General features: G+C 40.5%; 1 protein-coding gene across 2 annotated transcripts in view; it reads right to left on the bottom strand.

Moving 5' to 3' along the window:
- RET (ret proto-oncogene) overlaps positions 1-22397 on the bottom strand; it is a 96107-nt gene extending 73710 nt beyond the window's left edge. The window contains exons 1-2 of one of the 2 annotated variants that reach the window (XM_021398313.1): positions 22314-22397; positions 16711-16923 (exon numbers count right to left, since the gene is read on the bottom strand). In XM_021398313.1, coding sequence (XP_021253988.1) covers positions 16711-16772 — 62 coding nt within the window. In that variant the 5' untranslated portion in view covers positions 16773-16923; positions 22314-22397. Of the gene's footprint in view, positions 1-9488; positions 9838-16710; positions 16924-22313 lie in introns of those variants that run through there. The other variant, XM_021398314.1, reaches the window with a different exon arrangement.

Here is a 22601-nt window from a genome sequence, read left to right as displayed (position 1 = left end):
ATGCTCCCAGCGACAGAAATTAGACAGTCACAGCAGCCTTTGTGAATAAATATTGCCAGTCATTTCTACCTTTATAAAAAATGTTATTTCCTTAATTTCTTTTTTTTTTTTTTTTTTGCATTCAAAGAAACATGAAAGCCAAAAAGTACCGTTCAAAATTAGATACTGCCAGTCATCAGGAGGCAATTATGTCACTGTTCTAGATGGAGTTTTAGTATAACCTACCTGTGGTAATTCTTACCTTATCGTTAACATCACCAAGGATTAATAGAGGAAGAAAAATATTACATCTCATCGCAATTTTTAGCAATGGAACATGTTATGATATAAGGAAAAGTCCTTGTTACCAGTCTCCTCATTATGTTGATGAATGTAATTACTATATTCAGCCTAAACTGAGTTTGGGACAACCAATATAAATACTTTACATACATTTCGATTATTGTCTCTTAGAAGTCATATAATGGACAAATACATTCTTAAAGGCTAAAGTACAGACTTGTATAGCTTATAATCTGCTTTCTGTCAGGTAGTTTGAATGTCTGTGTCATGATACAAAGATTTCCTGTGCAGAGACAAAGGATGGAATTTTTCAGTAGAGTGAAACAAAATTCCCACCTAGCCGCATGATCCAAGGAGGCAAGATTTAATAAAGTTGGTGAAAAACTGTCAAAATACTTATCAAAATGGACTCCCTGGCAGTGGGACGGGGCAGGGACGGGGAAGAAAAACCTTGGGATTTCTACTCTTACTTATTTTCTCTAGGCTTTTACTGCCCTGAAACTTCTGGTCCAGTTTTCATTTCAAATTGTATTAGATTAAAATATAAAAAAGACAGCAATAACCGGCTGGAGCAAATTCTACAATACTAGAAGAAGGAGAAAAAAATGTATTTTTATAAGTTTTGTTGTTGTTTTTAAGAGGTTTTACCCCTGATGTACTGCATCCCCTTAAGATCATCCTCCTTGTTGAATTGGCAGAAACCAAGTTTTAAATGATTTTTTTAAAAAAAGATAATTTCTTCAATACAGAAGAATCTGGAAAATGTATAGTATAAACACTTTTACTATCCAAAAAAGTCCTTAGCAAAGCAATTTAGGACAATTCCTCTGCTGTTCACTAAGGCAAAAGTTTAGCAAAGCAATAAAACTGTTTATATTGCTTTCTCATTCAGAGCGTGTCAGCAATGCTAAATTGAAATGTGCTATAAAATTTATATTAGAGCTATATTGTTCCCCTTCATCACTTTAAAAAGTCTATGTTTAAAGCCAAAATTTAAACACTCATAATGCTTTTTTTTCTTAATCAGGATGAATCATTGTACAGAAATCATCGCACCCAGTCCTTTATATTTCAACAACATCCACAGACTCAACTAGAGAAGCCTTTACCCTGAATTGCTCAAAAGCAGTAAAAGGAAATCTTAATGTCTCTCTATTTGTTTCTGTATTTCTTTCCAAAGATAGTGCTTCCAGGCTAACGGGATCCTTTGTACACCGGGCAACAAAGGAAGCTTGAGATGTTACATTTAATTATAGTACCTTACTAACACACCAGGAAAACCTGTGTTTTGGATCACGAAAGTTGTTAGTCTAGGCACACACTGGGAGAAGGTAAAAAAAGAGAAGTTTGGCACCTAAACACACTGCTACATTTTTAATGTCAGTATCTGTGCAATTCAGTTCATAGCTTACAATCCCATTCTAAAATGCTTTGCTCAAATAGGGGAAATCTAAGCATATGCCCAAGTACCTTGCTAAAACTGGTCCTAATACATCAGAGATGCGAGAAGGTTCAGTTACAGGGCTTTACGAAACAACATCCCTAATATCACAAGGTATCAAAGAAGCACTTTGTGGCTTTCATTAATAATTAATTCGTTGAATGTTTCCTCCAAAGTCCAGTCAGATCTTCCCAGGTAACACAGTACAACTTCACAGGACAGAATCAAAACAGGCAATGTCCTCTACACAAATCTGCTCACACTCCCCTAACTCCCTATTTGCTTTTGTTGTTTTGTTGAGGTTTCTTTTCTGAGCAACAACAACAAATACTTTACCAAGTAAAATCAATCACAAGTTTAAGCCTTTTCCTGATGGAAGTTTTTGTATCCCCTTCTTCCCCCATCCCTGGTACTTAGATTTCATGAACAACATCCTTCTGTCTTATGTTCTTGCAGATCACAAAGCAATGGCAATGTAATTTAGAAAGTACAGTATCTTGTTTTATTCTTTGTAAAAGAAAGCTTGATTACAATGCTAGAGTACGTACAAGTTTCAAGCCTTCTCCTGCTTTGAGATGGTTGTCATGTATTAATCATTCTATACTGGGTATTCCCGTACAAACGTACATCTCTCATTTCAAACAAATTCAGCTATTTAAAGCTATACATGAATGCTATGGGCTGAATTTAAGTCTAGATTTTCTTTATGTTTCATTTTGTTTGTATTAATCTGAATGTTCCCCCCACCCACTTCTGTGCCAAGCAGCAGGAACAGGTGAGCAGCGTCTTCCTCCCAAATACAGCAACATTACAGAAAACAGCAGAGCTATTTTCAACCTCAGAGGTAACTTTTGAAGAACACAATGATGAAGGATAGGGATGATAACGTACAGAATCAAATCCATTCTCACCTACATTTTGTAAGCCACTCATACTCTTTCATCTTCATTTCTCTTTGCACAGAAATACTGCTCAGTGCTCACTTTTAGATAATAGCCAATGGAAGACCACCTTACAACAACAACAAAAATTAAAAAAATACCAAAACCAATCAGTATAGAGGTATGCTTTTAAGAGAGTCAAAGAGAACTGTGCTTTACAACATTCTTGTCAGCCACCAAATTCTTGGCTCTTCATATAGGAGTAGCACCTGAAATTATGCACCTACTCTTCAGAAAAACAAATTAACTACTTTGTGTCTCTAAGACACTGAAATATAAGTCTCATCTCCAAAACAGCTTTGGGATGGTACTGACAGGACTAATGGACGCCTGCTCTAGTTTAGTGGGAAAAGCAGCTTTTTTTAAGGGGCTTCAGAGCTATGTGAAATTCTGGTCCACTGATGTCAATATGAGTTCTGCCATCTTGCACGTTAAGAGAGCAGATAATCAAATTGTCTTTATATGAAAACTTAGTGTCTCTGAATTAGGAGAAAAACGAGGTTTAATCCTATTATCTAAGAGCGAAATTTGTCTCACTTAGAAGAAAGTCATAATGGACACTAAAAAAACACCCATTACAGCAACACAAGCAACTTTGCTATGTCAGTTAAATATAATGTTTAATTAGTTTTCTAAACGCATATACTGAAAAGCCATTAGACAACCATAAGGAGTAATATATTCATTTTCTTTTTACAATCACCTGATTTAGTTAGCCAAATTTCTGAAGTAATTCAGTCATACTATGGTTTTGGCACTATTATCTCAGTAAAGCCTTTAATTCCCTTTTTTTTTTTTTTTTTTATAATTGTGATCACTACAATTTTCCCTTACGCTTTGAAGCATTGATGATCAGTTCAGCAGATTTACATCTTTTTAGCTAAAATAAAAGAAAGGGTCTGATAGTGGTTTATTCCAGAAATCTGACACTCTTCAGCTATTTTTTGAAGTGTTCTATAAGAACCAATTTTGAGCTCTCCATACATGAGGGGAAAAGGCAAAACATCTGAAGAATAAGATGGCTTTAAGTATCTTTTAACGGTCCTTTTACAACATCTGAGCTCAAAAAGAAGCAATGTCCCTCTGGCTATTTGCACCTCAGTTCACTTACTATTTTACCTTCTATTAACAAAAGTTTCCTACAGCTATTCTAGTACTGTTTTTCCCTAATGTATGTGCCATCACTCCAGAAATTCTGTAAAGTTTTCCAGTGTATTTCCTCCACTTTGCGCCAGCACCATTATGTCATGAGGTTACGTTACGTGTGATCAACTGTACATATGACATGCAGAGAAGGTTCTTATTGATGGTAGCATTCTACAAAAGAGAAAACTAAGAGAGCGAGGCAGAGCACAAATCTGTATCACAGCTGTTAACTGAACTTGAGCTCTGATCTTAACAAGCTAATATACAAACCTCAAATCTATCCTTCTCCTATGTTAATTGCTTTATTTATCCTAGCATTGCTTCAGTTGTTTACTTTCCAAAATATAATAGAGAGTTTTAAATAACAAAGTTCATCTGGAGAATAAACAATTCCAAAGTTTTTTTGAGTGATGTGGTGAATTCTAATGCTCTACTGCCAAACCAAAGTATGAAGCAGGAACTAAGAGCAGTTCTTGACTGAACTGTGAACGTACCAAAGCCGAAGCAACCTGCTCTCAACACACACCTTTGATCGCTTCAGGGAATCACTATCTAGGTTAGTTTTGCAGCATTACAAATACAAAGATATGGACCCAGTAAGCAGTGTTGGGCAATTTGTTACATTTCAAAACCATGAGACAACTCCTGTCCATCATCAGCTGGTAACAAGACTCCTTTCTGCCAAAAGACTTAAGGGTGCCAATGTACAAATGGCACAAACCTGCTCTCCTCGGCAGACAGACTCCATCCAGCCTTCACACTGGAAAACACTGAGCTCTCATGAAATGGATTTTTCCCAAACCACGGCACATTGCTCTTTGCCAGTTCACATGGTGAAGGAGACAGCAGCCCAGGAGGAGTGGGAACTATGAATTCCTCTGAAGTGATTTCTTTCATCTGTCAGTATATCCCCTTTAAATACGTTTTATGCATCAAACTGCAAAGTTGATAGGTGAGGCACAGAGGAGAGAGCTACTAACCATTTGGTTTCTCCAAAACTAGTTACTTCCATTCCAATACTAAAAGGACCAGAATTTGTGCTTCCCTTCATACCAGCCTAAGCAGTGGTGCCAGGAATGCAAGTACATCAACGAATAAATAAATCCTCTCCCGCCTGCCAGGGCCCAAAGCAGGGGAGAGAGGAGGAAACAGGGAGTGAATAAAATACATCTTTTCTCACCAGTCCTGTCTGTTGTTTCAGTATAAAGAGGAAAAAAAAAATAGCAGACTGTAATACAACACAGATGGAAAGCAGAATGTTGGCATATTACTGAATGTACATCTAGTACTCAGGTGCTGAAGCAGCACTGTCATACAAGCTGACTGCTTATGGTAATACTACAAGAAATCTTCTCTGTTAATCAAAGCTTAATGAATGTGGGTTTTAGCATTACAATTCTGACCTGCTATAATCTTCATATTAATTTCCTTTGTGCTGTCTTTATGTTAGTAACAAAACCCATGAATAAAGCAGAAGACCAAGATTGAAACAATGACTTGCAGAAATAATCAAGCTGATGTTGAATGCTGCCCTGCATCACTCAGTGAGAAGACAGGCAAAGGCAGGTGCTTGAGGGACAGGAGGGACAGCAAAAATAGCAATGGGAAGTAGTGAAATAAATGCAACACAAAGTCCTATTATCATTATTTTAACACACGTGCCTCACAACAAACAAACAAAACCCAGCACATTACCATTTATGAAATGAAAAAGGCTGCAGGTTATGAACTCAGTGAGAAAGCTGATTTGTTGAACAGGAAGGTGAAGGACCTGGGAATAGCAATATACTGAGGGGAGAGGCTCAGCCTGGAGGGAACCAGAGGGCCCAGACACCTTCCCCTGAGGTTTGCTGGAGTGCTGGGACTCAGTAGCCATCGGCTCCATGCGAGCAAAGCAGCAGCGTCAGCGCTGCGTGGGCACCTGTGCCCGTGAGGGGAAGCACTTGGGCCAGCAGCAAGCTCCTACATGCCTGGGCAAGAGCCCAGCGTAAATTGCTAAATCTGGGGACAGAGGAAAATAATAAGGTAGGAAAGAACCACTGTCCTCTCAGCATTGTTCTTCCCATCAAAAAGAACAGAAAGGGTTGACATTTCCTTATAGCTCCAATGCCCTCTCCAAACAAGACAATTAAGATCCAGCAAAGTTCCTCTTGCTTTTCTCCTCAGATTCCTTTCCATGTTGCCCAACAGTCAGGATTATAATCTAAAGAAAATAATATTACACATTGTCTGACCAGATCACCGCCAAATTGACAAGCATACAAACAAATTTACATCTGTCTTTAGCCTGGTCCTCAACTCACAGGCCTGTGCTCCACTACATGGTCTGACTGGCACTGCTTTGGTCTGAAGAGATGTGCAGAGTTGATCACATCAGTGTTTTTTTTTTTCCTAGGGAAAACATCCTTTTTCTATCATGAAATACAAATATTACACAAAATATCTAGAGTTAGGGCAGAAGAACATCAATATTTGCACAGTTGGTTTCTAAAGTCTGTCCTTGATCTGAATACACGAGTTGAGCCAGGACTTGTAGTAAATTATAACCAGTCAAAATAAAACATTAAGAGTAACCCTAGCAGCATGGAACTGCACTGTAAGGGTTGATTCCACACTGTGCTAAAATGAATACCAGAACGAATACATTCATCAGTAGTTTCATAACACAGTCAATAAGTTTTCAATAGCCTCTGTTCAAGGAGCATCTCTGTTATTTCCATGTAGAAACCTGTTTCCTTTTCAAACTAAAAAAACATGCATAGCGTAATGCTTACAAATCTTATTTACTGAAAACAGAGCACACCTTCCAGAAAGTATTTCCTTTAAGAACAAAAATTACTTTCCAGATGGGACAATTCTATGTCTTTCCCACAGGCCACTTCTGAAAAATCCATTTGCTTATTCTGTAATGCAAATCTGCATTTCTTTTAATTGATAATGATGAAACCACAGCAGTCTTAACTTGAGAAGAGACATTCATTTTATTTCCTCTATTTCTTGGCTGCCTCACTTTATTATCAGCGCCTGCAGGAGACTCCCACATGGCTTCTGGTGCAGAAGCAGCAAGGCTGCATCCTTTCTGCCTCAAAACAAATGGTCCTGTGCACTTTTTGCTCTGCCAAAGAACCAGACGCGATCCGTTCAGTCAACAGCATGTTCACCAGATCGATTAATCCAGCTCACCCGGTAAAACACAATCTTGCCCACATTTGAGAAATCTTTGTGTCATCTATGAGCATATGTCTTAAGGTCTACTGCAACTTTAGGTTTTCCAGAATGCCAGAGGCTAGATAAACCAAAGATGTACCAAGAGGGACTGAGTGCATGGGCATCACCATATACTGAGTGGGAATCCTCACATGTGTCCAACTCACTACTTTCATGGTTTTACTGCCCTCTCATTTTATGTCGGAATAAAAGATATTAAAAAATAAAAGTAGTTTTGTTACTTATATACATTATCTATATTGTATATTTTAGATGCGGCCCGAGACAACTTCTCTTCACTCAGTGTAGCTCAGGCAAGCCAGAGGGTTGGACACCCATGCATCTATGACGAGGTCTGACGCAGTTGAGATAAATACTTCTTCACAATGTCCAGAGAGAGTATGACATAGATATCACTGCAGACTCTCTGGATTTCCCCCAGGACGGAACCCACTAAAGTTTCACTGATGCATTCCTCACCCCGCTGGAGCACTGTGGCATCGCACACGTGTTCTGTTTCTAAACTGGCACTCTTTGTACCCGGGAATTTTCCTAATACTCCCAAGACATAACAACTCACCTTACTCACTCCGCTATCAACTCAGCTTTTATTACATAAATAGGAATTAATATCACACTTCCAAATATGAAAGTCATTCACCAGCAACAGACACCCAAACAACATTGCTAATACGCTAGACTCCTTGAAGTAACTATGAATTCAATTATGATGAAGTGTGATCCTAAACACATAAAATGTTTTTTTCCTGTGACTTTAGTAAAAATTAAGGAGAATCAGGTATGAAGCTTCACTAGTCAAAGCTGAGAGAGTAAACAAAATAAATATTTGTGATTACAAGCATAAGCAAATGGTATTTTAAAAAAATCAACTTGGCAGTCTATCCAACTCAAATTAACTCCTATAATATTCCTCCAAGGTATGGACAAATCCTAGAGTTAACAATTTATGGTTATATTTAATAACAGCAGGTTTCCCACTGAACCAATATCCATCTGCTAGGTTCTGACACTTAAAGAACAGATTAGATATCTATCTGGGGCACAGAGAAGACACGTAGACAACTCCCTTCCCCATCCATAGTTAACTAAAAGTAAAATCAAACAGCAATCCAATTAAAGGGATACGCTGAAGAAAGGAAGAAAGAAAGAAAGAAAGAAAAGATGACATAGGAGAAAGCAGCTCAGAAGGGAGGTCTAAGCATCTGTTATGTTTACTACATACAGTGTTACGGGGCATTGCAGCAGGAACAGGAATAAATTCATATGTCCAGCTTAAAATGAAATCACTAAAAGTCTTCTCCAAGCAAATGCACGTGTGCTATTCTGACTAAAGAAACCATACCCCTCAGACTGAAGATCTGAGGTAAATTAGATTTCTCTTAATTCTGCCACAAACATTAAAGAAAATGGATTTGCCATAAATAGAAAAATAAAAGAAAAAACAGTATGATAGATCATCCAATAGCAATACAAGTCTGGCTGATTCTTCCTGACAGTGAAATGACTGGGAACACAATCCACTCTATTTACTTATTTATTTTTAATGAGTATTTAGTCTTTGCATTTTCTACCTATTTTATTCCCAGACATCCTAGGTTTGAGTCACAGTGAGTATTTTTGAAGATCAGAAGGCCATAAAAATAATGGAATAACATGGAGAAAGACTAAGGGCAATCCGAAGTATTTTATCACAGTAAAAAATATATATATATATATCAAATAGTGGCTTTACAATCTCTTTGACTCACACAAAGCGGTTTAAGCTGCTGTGAACTACTATCATTAATTTGAAACAATAACGAGAAGGAGCACATCATTACACATTTTACAGAGAATCACAAGTACAGAATTAATATTGCACCTGACTGTTACACTGACTAGTGGACTACTGGCCTCGTTCGCACTTGCCCTTTTTCAGAACTGCATTTCTGGTGCGCAGGGTTGCACTGCGTTCTCTATAGCAAACAACTTTGATTTATTCATGTAAACATCAGAAATGCATTGGCAAACATTGCCATATGGAGGAAACAGAGATATAATGCATTTTCTGTTTGCTTTAGAAAGTTCACATCTGTGGATAGCATCATCTAAGTTACAAGCCAATAACTTTTCATCTTCAGGTCATTGTCACTTATCAATCCAAACCCAATTTCAAATGATGGTGCATAAAGTTCCGGGAGGGGGACAAGAGAGAAGGAATCATCTTTGAAAAACTTATATAGGAACGTACGTGAATATTCTTCCCCTTCACATCATAAATTTAAAGAACAAGGAAACTCACATCTGTTCTAACTTAGCTTTCGGTCTCAAAAAGCAAAGAAAAAGCGAAAGGGTTATTCATATCTCGTTTATATGCGGGGAAAGGTTTCCGGAGCCGGCCCGAGCAGCCGGGGGCACCGCTCCAAAGCCGCGCACCGCTCCCGAGGGCGGGCTGCCCGCCCGGTACTCACCCCCGCAGAGCAGCAGGAGGCCGGCCGCCCACCCCGCCGAGCGCATCTTCCCGGGCCGGGCGGCCGCTGCCCCTCCTGGGCCACCGGCGCTCCGGGCAGCGGCAGGCTCTCAGGCGGGCCGGCCCATGCCCGAGGCGGGACGCGGACCGCGCCGGGATGCCTCCCCGGGATGCCCCGAGCCGTCTCCTTCCCTCGGTCCTCCCGGACCCGACCCCGCAGGCGGGAGGAAGCTCCCCGTCCCCTCAGCGGCGCGCTGGGGCTCTGCAAGGAGAAGCCGAAGTGAGAGGCGAAGCCGCGTCGCACCACGCCTGCCGCCGAGCCCCCCGCGCTGCCCGGCGCGGCACCGCCCGGCTCGGGCCGGCCCCCGGCCCCTCCTCCGCGCCCGCTAGGCGGCCGGGCCGCCCCCGCCCCGCCCCGCCCGCGGAGCCCCCGCGGAGGGGAGCGGAGGGGACCCCGCCCCGAGCATCCCCGCGGGCGGCAGCAAGGTGCGGGGCGGGACGGGGCCGCTGCGTAGGCGCGCCGGCCCGCTTTCCCCGGTCCTCCCCCCGGAGGGAGGAGGAGGCGGCTGCGAAGGAGGAAGACCCGCGAGCCGCGCAAACACACCAGGTGCGAGACAAAGCGGGGACAGGCGCTGCGGCACCAGGATGGATACGAGTGGCCGCCTTCCCCCCCCCCCAACACATTAAACGCCTTGAATAATTAATCCTTGGGAGAGGAGGCAATTTTTGCTTGCTGTTAGGAGGATGCTGAGCGAGATGGGCTCCACCTGGCAGACAACCAAAGTAACCCGGAATGCAAGCATCCCGCTTAGCGGCCAAACGCCGCTTTTAAACCGCAAGCGGGAAAGAAAAAAAAAAAATAATCAAAGCAAGGCAAAACAAAACCACCCTTCAACAACAGGTCGGCTTGCTGTGAAACGCGGTCGGAAAGCCGCTGCTCGCTAATGCCGGGCGGAGCGCTCGGTGCGCCGCGCCTGCACCCGGCGCAGCCCCGGGACGGGCGCACGCGGCTCCGCGCCTCCCAGCAGCGTGCAGCGGCCCCCGCCCGCAGGGCCCCGCCGGGAGCAACTCCCAAAGCCCCTGGGGGACAGTCGGCCCCGGGCGCTCCAACCTGACGGGAAGACGTTTTCTTCGCCCCCGCCCCAAGCTGATGCCTTGCCACAGCCGCGCTGCTGGGAGATCCGGACGGCAGCATTCAGGCACCGAGCGGCAGCTACCGCTCTGCTCGTTCCCAGCCCTCACACTCTGAAACGCCCTAGAACGAGCAAGGAGACGCACGCGGTGAATGACACTCGCCGGGTGAAATTACAGTTCACGTTAAGAACTGCTACAGATTACTTTAACTGCAAATCAAATAGTAAATTCTTCCTCTTCCTAGCCTGGTTAACCCTTCATTTAAAATGCACAACACACTAACAGGCAAAATGTAAGAAATTGCACTATAGAACTGGTAAAAGAAAGAAATCTATTTTCACTTTTCTGCACCTCCATCAAGCATCCCCGTGTTCCTCCCTGGGAAAAGAGTAACTCAAGTGCAAGCACACGGCAAGCTGAGAATGACTCTGAGATGAATACTAGTGAGCGCCATACATTCACTGCGTTTGGAGCTGCCTGACGGACAGCAGCCGTGTAACTTTTGAACACTTACACACAGAAACGTTTGTGGGGCTTTCACAGATGCCTGATAGGGGAACCCAAGAAGCATTTTTGGGATGTCCACATAAACCAAGGCTATCGTAAAGAAAGCAATATATAAAACATTAACATTAAATCAATGCTTTGTGGAGAAATGTCTTACGTTTAGTTGAGCTTTATCTTAAATCATATTTAAAAGCTCGCACTGTATACAAATCAATATTGATGCCATCTAAAATACACCACTATCATCTGCACTGATAAATGCCAGTTTCCAGCCAGGACAAAGTGACTTCTTGGAAGAATTTCAAGGACTTCCAATCTCTTCTGGCATCTCAGCAATTGAAGCCAAAGCTGTACTCCTGTGCCAACTTCAGGCTCTGCTCCAGTGCATTAAAACTGGTTTGAGATGCCATCGTGTTCGTCATACAAGGAGCAGAAGTAAGGTCACCGGAATAATTTTTTCATTTGATTTCCAGGCTTTTAAGTTAAGCAGATTTATATGTTTTCAAGGGAACATAGCTTACGTACAGCACACATGGGAAAAATTTGCCAACTTGGATGAGAAAGGGATTAGATATTAGTGTCTTCAGCATCCCAGCCAGCATGGCCATCACTCCAGCACTAAAGTAGTCACTGTCCTGGTCTGAGCTGTTCTGCTTTATGGTCTTCAATGCACAACAATCTTTCACCAAGGAAAAGTGACAGTGCATTGAGGAAGTGCAGTTTGGCCTGAAAATACAAAAGAATCTAACTGTTGCAGCTTGTGAAACCATGCAACAAAAATGGAGGAATTTTTCGCCCAAAATTCGAATACCCACGAAGCACTTTCTGGCCAGCCCTGTTTCCATAGCCCAGCATGGACTGCAAAGCATCTGTCCTTGAGTTTACTAGAGGAGTACAAGCCTATGCCAACAACCTCTTTCAGCAGCGAGCTTCTGCTCAGATATGCATAAAATGCACATTCATGTCATTTACCTGTTTTGTTGCCTAAAGGCCTTTTGAAAACTGAAATCAAAATCAGCATTGGTAAATGGAGAATAAAAAGCTAGGTCCTTAACTCTCCAGACAAGTTCAAGCTCTGTAATGATATCTCCTACCACTCCCAGCAAAAATACACTGGAAATAAATTGACACTTTCCTGCAGGCTGGTGCAATTGTGAAACTATAGCTCATAGTCATTTATTTCTGCTTTGAGTCATTCATTTGGCACAGCAGACCAAGCTATTAAATTATTGTATTCTTTCTTCTATAAAGGCACCCTGAGATGTCTTGATATGATAATGCTTCCTGAAACCGATGCTAATTGATAACTGCTTCTTAGTTTCATCAGAAGCCCAGGGTCATGCTCAGTTAGTGTCAAGACGAGACACTTGAGGACAGTTTTACCTTTCCACACTTTCCATACATTCACAAATGAACATCGAAATATTTTCTTTGATGAAACTCCTCCTAGGGCATTGTGACTGACATCTGATTTTTTATCATTTCAAAATTTAAACACTATTTTCTCCACAATCTAAAGTCAGTTGTTGTAGAGTCTCAGAGTTGAAAGTGCTGTTGTTAACAGCATTAGGAAAATGTTGTCCTACATGATTTTTAAAATTGCTCATTAACAGTTAACTCTACTTTGTGATCAAATTGTCAAGTTATAGATAAGACGGTACTGGACAGATATTCTTCCTGAGGCAGATCTACTGATAAACAGAGAGATCATGACAATCACCAAAGATTTATTTGTATGACATACTTAATTCAAGTTATTTACGTGTTTTTCCACAATCCGTCGGCTTCATTTTCTTATCACTCTGTCCACTCCTTTCTTGCCCACTTAATACATACAGCTAACATTTAAACTGCCCAGCAGTCCACACCACCTACTTGATTTTTGTCTATCTGAGGTCACTGAAAGAGCTAAGAGCAGAATGTTTTCCTGGTGTGCTCACTCAGAAGTGCTACTAAATGGTCAGAAAGCATCATCACCAGGAGAAAGCAGCAAACCCAGGCTGATGGATTCTCCATCAATGCCTGGGAAAGGCAACCAAGAAGATATTTCCTTCCCTTCAAGAGGAAATACAACTTTCTTCTGCAGAAATAATGCCACCAACTGTCCTGATCACAAGAAGTTTAAACAAGCACTTCACCTCATCCAGCACACCAATTTCATGGCAAAGCAGGGTTCTTGTGGAAACACTGACAAAGGACTGAAAGGAGCAGACGTGTGTGAAGGAAAGCAGATTAGCAGATCAGGAGCCTGGGCTAAACTAGGAAGAATCAAAATACCACAGAGACCTGACAAAATTAGCGTTCTTGCGAGCTGGCCGCTGCAGGAAGTGCTTTTGTCAGACCCTACTGCTAGTTCTTTACGGTAACATTGTAAGTTCCTCCAACAAAAGGTAGTTTGTGTCACTCTAAGTAGAACATGAAGCATTTGAAACAAACGTTCGTCTACAACAACGTCTCATTTCTGGCCATCATATTGTTTCACTGGAAGTATAAATTTAAGTATCAAAAATATCATGAAATAGTAAATCATGGCCATCTGCTTTCTTGGGCAAGACAGAACTCGCTGTCCGATGCCAACAGAAATCAGTATTAAAATTTTTCTCACATCACTGATTTACCTGAAACTTTCACCTGCTTGAGCGTACTGCTGCAGATTATGCTTACAATGCTCAAATATTTCCATGCAAAGGTTAAACAAATTCGACTCATATATGCCAACAACGGGTGTTTTCATATACCATTTCCTTAAAGAAGCTGTTTCCTTGCACCCGCCTTGTTACTTTAGCCCTGAAAATGGACAGAATACTGCATTACAGTTTTTGTATCATTATAATATCAACTAAGAAACACACGTGCATTTGTTCACCCTAATACAAACTAACACTTAACTGTCGAACTTTCTGCACAAGTTTCAAAACTCAACTGAAATCTGAATTTTTTTATACTACCGTAGATCAACAGGATTACAGAAGTGAGATTACAACTGGCTGTCAACCTCTGGCAGTGACAATGCACACTGCTTCATGCAAGACAGCCTGCTACACTGCAAGGTTGATGTGCACATTGCAGGGCAGCCAGCGGGGCTGTGCCACGGCTGCCGTTCCATTGCCACAGGAATATCCCCCAGATGCTACCAGGAAGAGCAACATGGCTGATGACTCATGATCGTCTCATTTGCAACAGCTCTTTTTGCTTGGAACCGCACTATAACATAATCCCAATAGTTGTAACCCACAAGCACTTTGGCATTGAGGCTCAACATTCATTGTGTTACTCAAGAGGCATTAATTTCCCTGAGGTATTAACAGACATTGGTATGATAAATCTCTACACACCAGTATCAGCCGCAAAGTTCTTCTGAACTTTGAAGACCAGATTTTTCAAGCTTTTAAACAAACATTTTGAATCTGTCTGGAAACATTATGAACACGCACAAGAACATACACATCAGAATTTAAATAGTAGGGGGTAGATGTTTTTCCAGAAGTGCAACTAGTTAGAAAAACATATTGAAACTGGCAGCTTATAAATTAAAACCAGCTAACAAAATATAAAACAACTTTGACTCTTCTCCATGTCCATTTCCAGTAAATAATGTACCACTATGATCATAATGATAAAAAGTGTTTTTTTTCATACTTGTTTCTTAGAATTTGGTGCCCCCTGAGAACGTTAAACCTCTGTTGCCTACTTATTCATAAAGAAATACAGCCTAGGCAATGGCCAAGGCAAGCTTGCTCTCACTGCCTAGCAAATGCAACCCTAGCGTGGCATGGGAGAGAGGTCAAAACCTTAAGATGATTCTGCTCAACACAGATTCACAGATCAAGTTTTACAACTCAGCCGGAAGTATGTATATGACCCTATAAGATACTCCATTACCAATCCTAGCAAAAACAGTAACAGCCAGATAAAGCTGTGATACTTCCTATATGCCCAGTAAATATTTGTTAACCTCAGCTTCTGTTTTGTTCGTTCCATGAATGATATACTTGGCTGCAATACATTTGAAAAGATGGCCACAGCATACCCTAGAGGATTCAAACCTGGAAAGCACGTAGAAGGAGTTTCAATCATAATATTTTTTAAAATAACAATAATGTAGAGAAACCTACTCAAAATATACACGTGCTTGAAGTTCAATATGAAATTTAATTAAATTAGAGTGGAAAAAAAAGCATATCTTCCTTGAGCAGTATAAAATCTGAATTTCTCTAGGTTTAGCAACAAAGCCCTAAAATCTTTTCAGCTTTGCCTTTGCCACACTTCTGCTGGGAAAAGGTTTCAATCTCCTTGCACCAACATTGCTGCATGCAGGAACAAGAGGAGATTTGCCAGCTGTGCTGCTCTTTCATTAAATTCTGCAGCTCAGAGTAGGTTCACTACATGTTGCAGTGTCCACCTGCAATCACAGATGAGTTTTTGACAGAGTTCTTCAGTCCTAGTGGAGTACCATGGGAGGATCCAGGAGGCTGGAAAAGCATGGCAGCAGCTGGCTTACCATCCTGCATGGGCTCCCATTCAGTCTGTATCCAAACAAAATCCACAACAGAGCTTATGCAGAGCCCAGGGCTAAGGGTGTCGATGTTCCCATTGGACCAATGCCTCCATCATCATCCCAAGTCAAGCTTCTGTGTTGTTCTGTTAACCATCTGACAGAGCTGAGGAACTGAAGTGACCTGTCCTACAAACTAGTACTTGACCTCTCCTGTGTGTAAAGTAGCTACAACTTCTTGCAGCATAGGGAACTTATCCACTACACTGGATACACAAATCGAGCATGAACTCTCAAGTCATTCTGTCTTCCACAAAAGAAAGCACTCTCAGCAGAAGTGTTAGACTCTGCTACCTTTATGCATGACCTATCTCCAGAAGAAAAAGAAAAGCCCTTCTTCTATACCTATCTCTTTGTAGCTCAACTTTATGGTAATAGCAGGCAAGGGCCCCAGCTGTCATTAACTTTCATAGGTTCAGAATGGAGCTACGACAACCTATGTTTCGGGGGAATTTGCTCTTGTTTTGTGGGAAGCAGTGATCGGGTAGTTTTCAGTCTCCTAAATCATCAAGTCAAATTCTGCTGGGGAAGTCTTGACAAAATCATGACCATTATTCAGTTCGGAATGTAAGCATGAAGGCACGCTAAAGTTAATAAAGAGAAGATCACATTCAATGGAATAACAATTAATTTCATCACTATAGGAATTAGTATAAAAATATCAGATTCAGGACTTACAAGGGACTTCACCTCTAAGTTAACCTGTATTGGGTTAAATGATCTACATAATCTGATTTACTTTTTAAACCATATGTTACACAATTGTAATCATTAGAAACCAAGAAATACGATCCTAAGCTAATTCAAGTGATCTGCATACATAATAAAGTGTGTCTTTAAATATATGGTATCATGGCCATAAAAGAAAGCACTCAGTCAGGTCACATGTCTTCATTCATACCATGGTTTATAGAGGCACATTTGCTCCTGTGTTCTATCAATCTAACAGAATGTGTTTTTCTATTACACATGCACACAGTTTCTACATTTAAATAACATTATATTACAAATGAAAACAAGAGCTTACCTGTGAGGAAATATGAGAATGAATATTGCCCATATATATTTTATCTGGTCAGCAATAGGCATTTTAAGTCTTATTCAGGACCTAGATGTCAGTGTCAGGAGTGCTGGTGGGACTGGTAACTTTCTGGCATCCAACCCAAAGATTTAACCTCCATTGTTTGGCTAATACAATACTCCACTTTATTCTTCCTGTGCATCGAGTAAGTCCAGAGTCCTGTAAATGCAAGAATATATAACTGCATATTATCTGACGTATACTTTGCACAAAGCGAGTGAACTCAGATTGAAAAGGCAAACTTTGAGTGCCTGATATCATATTCTCCATGAATACAAGCTTTTCCAGTACCTCATTTCCTAAAAATATTTTTAAAAACAAAATCTAAGAATTGCAACATAAGGAGCCACAATGAGTGCTGCATAAGTTACCACAAAAGTTTAAACGACTGAAACCAACAATTCCAAGAGAAAATTGCAGCCTATGTAGATACAATATATTATAATTATACTACATGCCAAGCATACTAGTATAATCTGTTTATCCTTAAAACAAACAGTCAACTTCCCCACCACACACATAAAGAAAGCCACGATTAAGGCTTTCCCTATGGAATTTGATCATAGTTTGAGCTTAAAAAGAACTAGAAAGTTATCAAAATGATTATGGCTAATAAATGAGAAATGGATGTTAAGTCATGGCCAGTCCAGTAGAGATTCATCCCAAGATGTGAGGTTTCTGACCCACTACCATCCTACATAACCTTAAGGCTCTGCAGAACAGAAAACACATTACGGACAAATGGGCCATTTGGGGATTTTAGCAGAATGCCCTCAGAAAGGGCTGGGTATGCAAGTTCCTTTAGTTAGAGGCTTAACACAGGCAGATGCGGGATGATTTTCAAGGGTGAGCGAAAAACCCAGCTCTCTCATCCCTTAGGTCCAGCATCATGATAGCTTTTCAACTTACACACCCAAAGAGCATTTTCTACCATTTCTCTTACAGAAGACATACTTAACCTATATACTGGGGCAAAAATACTGTGGAAGTTGTGTTTTGGGGAAAGAAGACTTCAAATGTTGCAGCTACCTGTTATCTAGCACAAGACTGCAGTTTCTCAAATACAAACAGCAAAAATAGCTTAAGATAACATTAAACTACTGACTCTGCCTGTAATACATGCATTTTAAAAATAATAGAAAGTTACACATTTTTTTCCAGTGACAAGTCAAAACACTTATTGAGTTTTTCTGGTTTTAGATAGAAGAAAATATTTCTGTTTAAGTGAAATTACACCTACCTTCATGCACATATAGAAATAATGTAAAAACTTGTAAGTTCACTGCAGTATTCCTTTGTGTCCTGACTTCCCTGAACTTAAAGAGAAGAAATCAGAACCCAGGGGAGAAAGTAAAGAGGAAGTTTAAATGCCTAAAGCACATAACCAGAAGTAGGTTACTGTCCTATTTTTAATTTATGCATATTACAAGATGACGTTCATGTATGTCTTCTATTATCAATTGCTAGGCAGTTTCTCTTTCAAGTTGGAAACAGACTTTAAGTAGCTGAACTGACTGCACTACTTGTTTGTTGTAGAGCATCCTGTATTTTAATTCGGAGAAATTTATCTTCCTTGGAATTTCTCTCAAGCAGCACATACAAAGGAGACAGCTTCTTGTTTCTAATTCACTACTATGTGGTAGCTCACAGTAATTCAAGACAGCTGTTTCAGTGTTGTTAGCAGGTACAGCAACATTTAACTATAACTAAGAGCTCAGTATATACAAACAAGCAGGCTGTATTTGATGAAAGGCAATGGTTGTGGAGCAGACACTGCACTCATTAATTGGAAGACATAATTTTGGACTGCTGGCTCTTAGAATCTGGCAAATGGAATTCGTGAGATATGATATGAAAATATGTTTTTTTTCCATTACACTTACTACACTGGAACATTATTCAGTTAGCACCTGGGAGAGACTGGTTTGACTGATCCAGGTAAACAGAAAGCAAGTAAATCAATGATCTATCAACGTACAATCAGCATTTTCAGCTCCAATATTTTTAGTTAAACCAGACTTTTTCAGCTCTCCTACAATACATCTCATGTTAAGCAGGCACAGCTGGTCTCTGCACCAATAAATCAAATGTTGAAGGAGTAACAAAATATACACAACTAAGGCAGAGAGAGGACAAAAGATTGTGATTGAAAGAGAAACCGTGCAGTGAACCTAAGAAGTCAATTTAGAGAGTCTTGACATATTTCAGGAACAAATGCCTAGAAATTGCTCCCATGGGGAAGGCAGTTATTGTCTTAATTTTTGTGTGTGTGTGTGTATGTCAGTTCTTCAGCAAATGCTTTACATCAGGCATCACTGAATGAAAACGTTGTCTGATTTACAGAAGAGCTGCCATCCCTGTAACTTGTGATGGTTGAGACTCTGTAAGAAGTGAAATCCCAGAGCAGAGAGTTGTGGGGATGTGGGCATACAGGTTGTGTTGACTTCTGCAGACAGGAAATGCAGCCTCATATTATACTGGCAGGCTGGTTGAAGTTGTGGTGTGGCCACAGAAGCAATGTGAACTTACAAGGAATCCCTGTATAATACAGTTTGACTCCCTGTATGTTTTTAAGTACTTATGTATTATTTTGGAGGAAATTTTAATTGCACTCTGCTGATCACAAACCCAGCTTTATTGGGAAAGTATTTTTTAAAGAGGCATTGTATCCTTAAGTCACACAAAAAAGTATCCGAAGCAAATTATACATCTTTCTATGCTACTGGCCAGAAAATATGGAAAAGTGTGGGGTTAGTGAACCTAAGACTGACTTGATATAGTCCTCTAAGAAGCTAAATGGGAGACTGTGATTTGCATGCTTAACACAATAGTTCTTGACAAGGTTCCACAGATAATAGGATAGGAAATTAAGCAGCTTGTATTTAAGAAAAATGTTAGACACTAAACTGACAGTCCTCAGTACACACCATCTAAGAGGCCAGTGGGTAATAGTGTCAGAGCTTTGACAAGAAAGGGCCATAGAATAAGACTCTTTAACCGTGTTAACTGCTCTAAAGAAACACTGATTGTCACCTGCTGACATTTTGTTCAACAGAAAATTGAAAACAAGAAAGCCTGCTCCACCAGAAGTCATTTCCAAGTCACTGGGGACTTGAAGAAGTTACAAAAAAAACAGAAAAAGAAAAGAGCCACCAGCACAAACCAACTGGAGCCATGGTATTAGAGCACAAAGTTAGAGAATCACAATATTGATGAGCTTTTCTGTAAGAATCTTTTAAAACAAAAAACAACATCAACAAAACAAAAAACACTATCCAGAATCATATTTTAGAGGATTGACTGCCTTAGACATTTGACGTCTTAGACTTCAAGGTTTTGACATCACCTGATGGTGTCCCACAAATCCTGAATTTGTTGGTTTTAGCTTAGGAGTATTGCTCCAGAATATGAATCAAACTATTTGCTGGATGTCTTTATACAGTCAAGGTTATTTTGCTCTATGTGTTCATTGTGAATCTGACCCATCCTTTCTGAATACATCCTGAAATGCCATTGTACTGGGTCAGTAACATGTCTGTCCCTTTAAACTTCCTGTGATTGCCCATGAGACAGGACAACATAGAATAGTTTTCCCTCCAAATAATACTGCAAAGAAGTTTTTATTGATTATTGCCATTAAAATCTGCAGTGACTTCATAAAGATGATTCAGAGTTTAGACAGATGACTTAATGTCGCTACAAAATTCTGCATGAACAGGAATTCAAAATATGTCCACTGTGTGATCACACTAAAAAATTGTGCTCTGAACTTTTCTTTTTTGTATTTCCAGTTTTGAACGTTGAGGTACTATTTCTGGTTGCCCACCTCTTCTTGTACTTTTCTAGATAATTTTTCCTTCCACTGTATGCATCTTCTGCTAACTGTTCAAGCGCTTCTCTGAACACTATGTAATAGAGAGAGACACAAAGCTTCTAAGGCTAACTTGAGTCACAGTGAGATGACCTGAAGGATACACATCAGCAGCATAATGGAGTGATGATTCCATCCATCAGGACACTCTTAGGCAGGACAGCCTCTGTCTTTGTCAAATTCCTGCCCAACAGCTTAATGCCAACATAGAATGAAACATCAGGGTTGACTTTAGGTTTAGCTGTTGTCAACGAGTTAAAGAGTTAATGGTCCAGGTACCCGGAACTATCCACGATCCATGGAACTGGAGCATTAACTCTTTAACTCCCAGTACACTACATGATGTTATGATGTGGAATACCGATAGCCAAAAATCATAAAACCATGACAGCTGTATATAATCCACCTGGATCAGCCTCCAGGTGAAGCTGAGATCCCTGGGCCAAAATGTCTCCTAGGTTTCAGGCTTCCGGTGTGTCCTACACTTCTGGTGGCAGTGGCCCAGAGCATGCTGACAGAGACCACAAGAGTGGCCTTTTCACTCTAAGCAGCTCAGCAAGCCTGGGAAAGCTGACTTACTGCTGTCTCTGACCTAGTACAAACTGACAAGCAGCTCACGTATGGCTCACATCAGCCTACAATCTATATAGTCAGCATCTGAAGCTAGCCCCAGGTGTTAAAACCTGTGCCATTTGGGACAGGAATGATGATGGAGTTTAAAGGGAATGGGAACAGAATCAGGAAATTTATTTCCCAAGCAGAATGTTTCACCTGGTCAAATGTTTATTCCTTAGATATTTTTTCACTAAAAATCACATAATAATGTTTAAAGTTTACATTACCAGATGTCCAGGGCTGTATGCCACCTGTAGGCTGGACATGCCTGCTCTAAAGCATGGATCTGGCATGATTTTCCCTTTTGCATATTACCTACTTCACAGCTTTTGCATAAGGCTGATCTAAAGCTTAGCAAACATTTATAGTGGAAACATTACATATGCAAAGTAATTAGAATCATAGAATTGCTCAGGTTGGAAAAGACCTTCAAGATCACCAAGTTCAACCGCAACCTAACCATACTACCCTAACTCTTAATAACCCTCTGGTACAACTAATTATGGTAATACTCTTCATTTGTAGAAAGCAGATCATTCCTTAGCTACCCAAAATAGCTGAATGACTCAAGAAACTGCAGCCAACAGTAGCAGTAAAACCATCAGGTAGCAAAGAGAAGAGCCCTGGTGCATCCACAAAGACTGAAACTCTCTCACACAGTTACTGTTGCACAAACTTCACTACCTCTTCCTATTTAGATACCAAGAATAAAGAAAACACATTGCAACCATTAGAACAACGTATTTTGTTTATACTGCTAGTGTACAAAAAAAGCCTATAATTTACCCTTTTCTAATAAAAATACAATATTTTTTCATGAAAGTTACTCACAAGCATAGTACATGTAATGTTCCATTAAAACAGTTCAGCTGGAAGGGACCTACAAAGATCATTGAATTTATCTGCCTAAACATTAACCATTAACCTAAACATTAACCCTCTCTGTTCTCACAACTATATTGCTCACCTGGAAACAGAATCAGTGAAAAACACACATTTTACTACCAGAGATGGTAAAGGTGGACCTTGATAGGAAGTAAGCTGCCCAGAGCCAGTAGCATACCTGGGAACATGGTTGAGAGTCCACATCTACAGACCTGTTCGCTGTATTTGGCAGGCAGGAAGAGGCAAAATGTCACCTGACTGCTGGAAGCTGGGGTGGAGCCCCAAGTAAGCTTATTGTGTACCTTCCTGGTTCCCTGTGTTTTACAGTCCTCAAAAAGCACCCACAACTTGATACAGTTGAAGACTGGATGAGGGGCTGCTTCATCTTAAACCAGTTTGATGTTTTCTCTGTAGGCTTCTGTCCCTTGAAAATCACAAAGACGTAACTGATTTTGATTCTGCAGAG

This window comes from Numida meleagris, chromosome 5 (assembly GCF_002078875.1).
Source record: "Numida meleagris isolate 19003 breed g44 Domestic line chromosome 5, NumMel1.0, whole genome shotgun sequence".
NCBI lineage: Eukaryota > Metazoa > Chordata > Aves > Galliformes > Numididae > Numida > Numida meleagris.
This window is presented reverse-complemented; position numbering and strand designations above follow the sequence as displayed.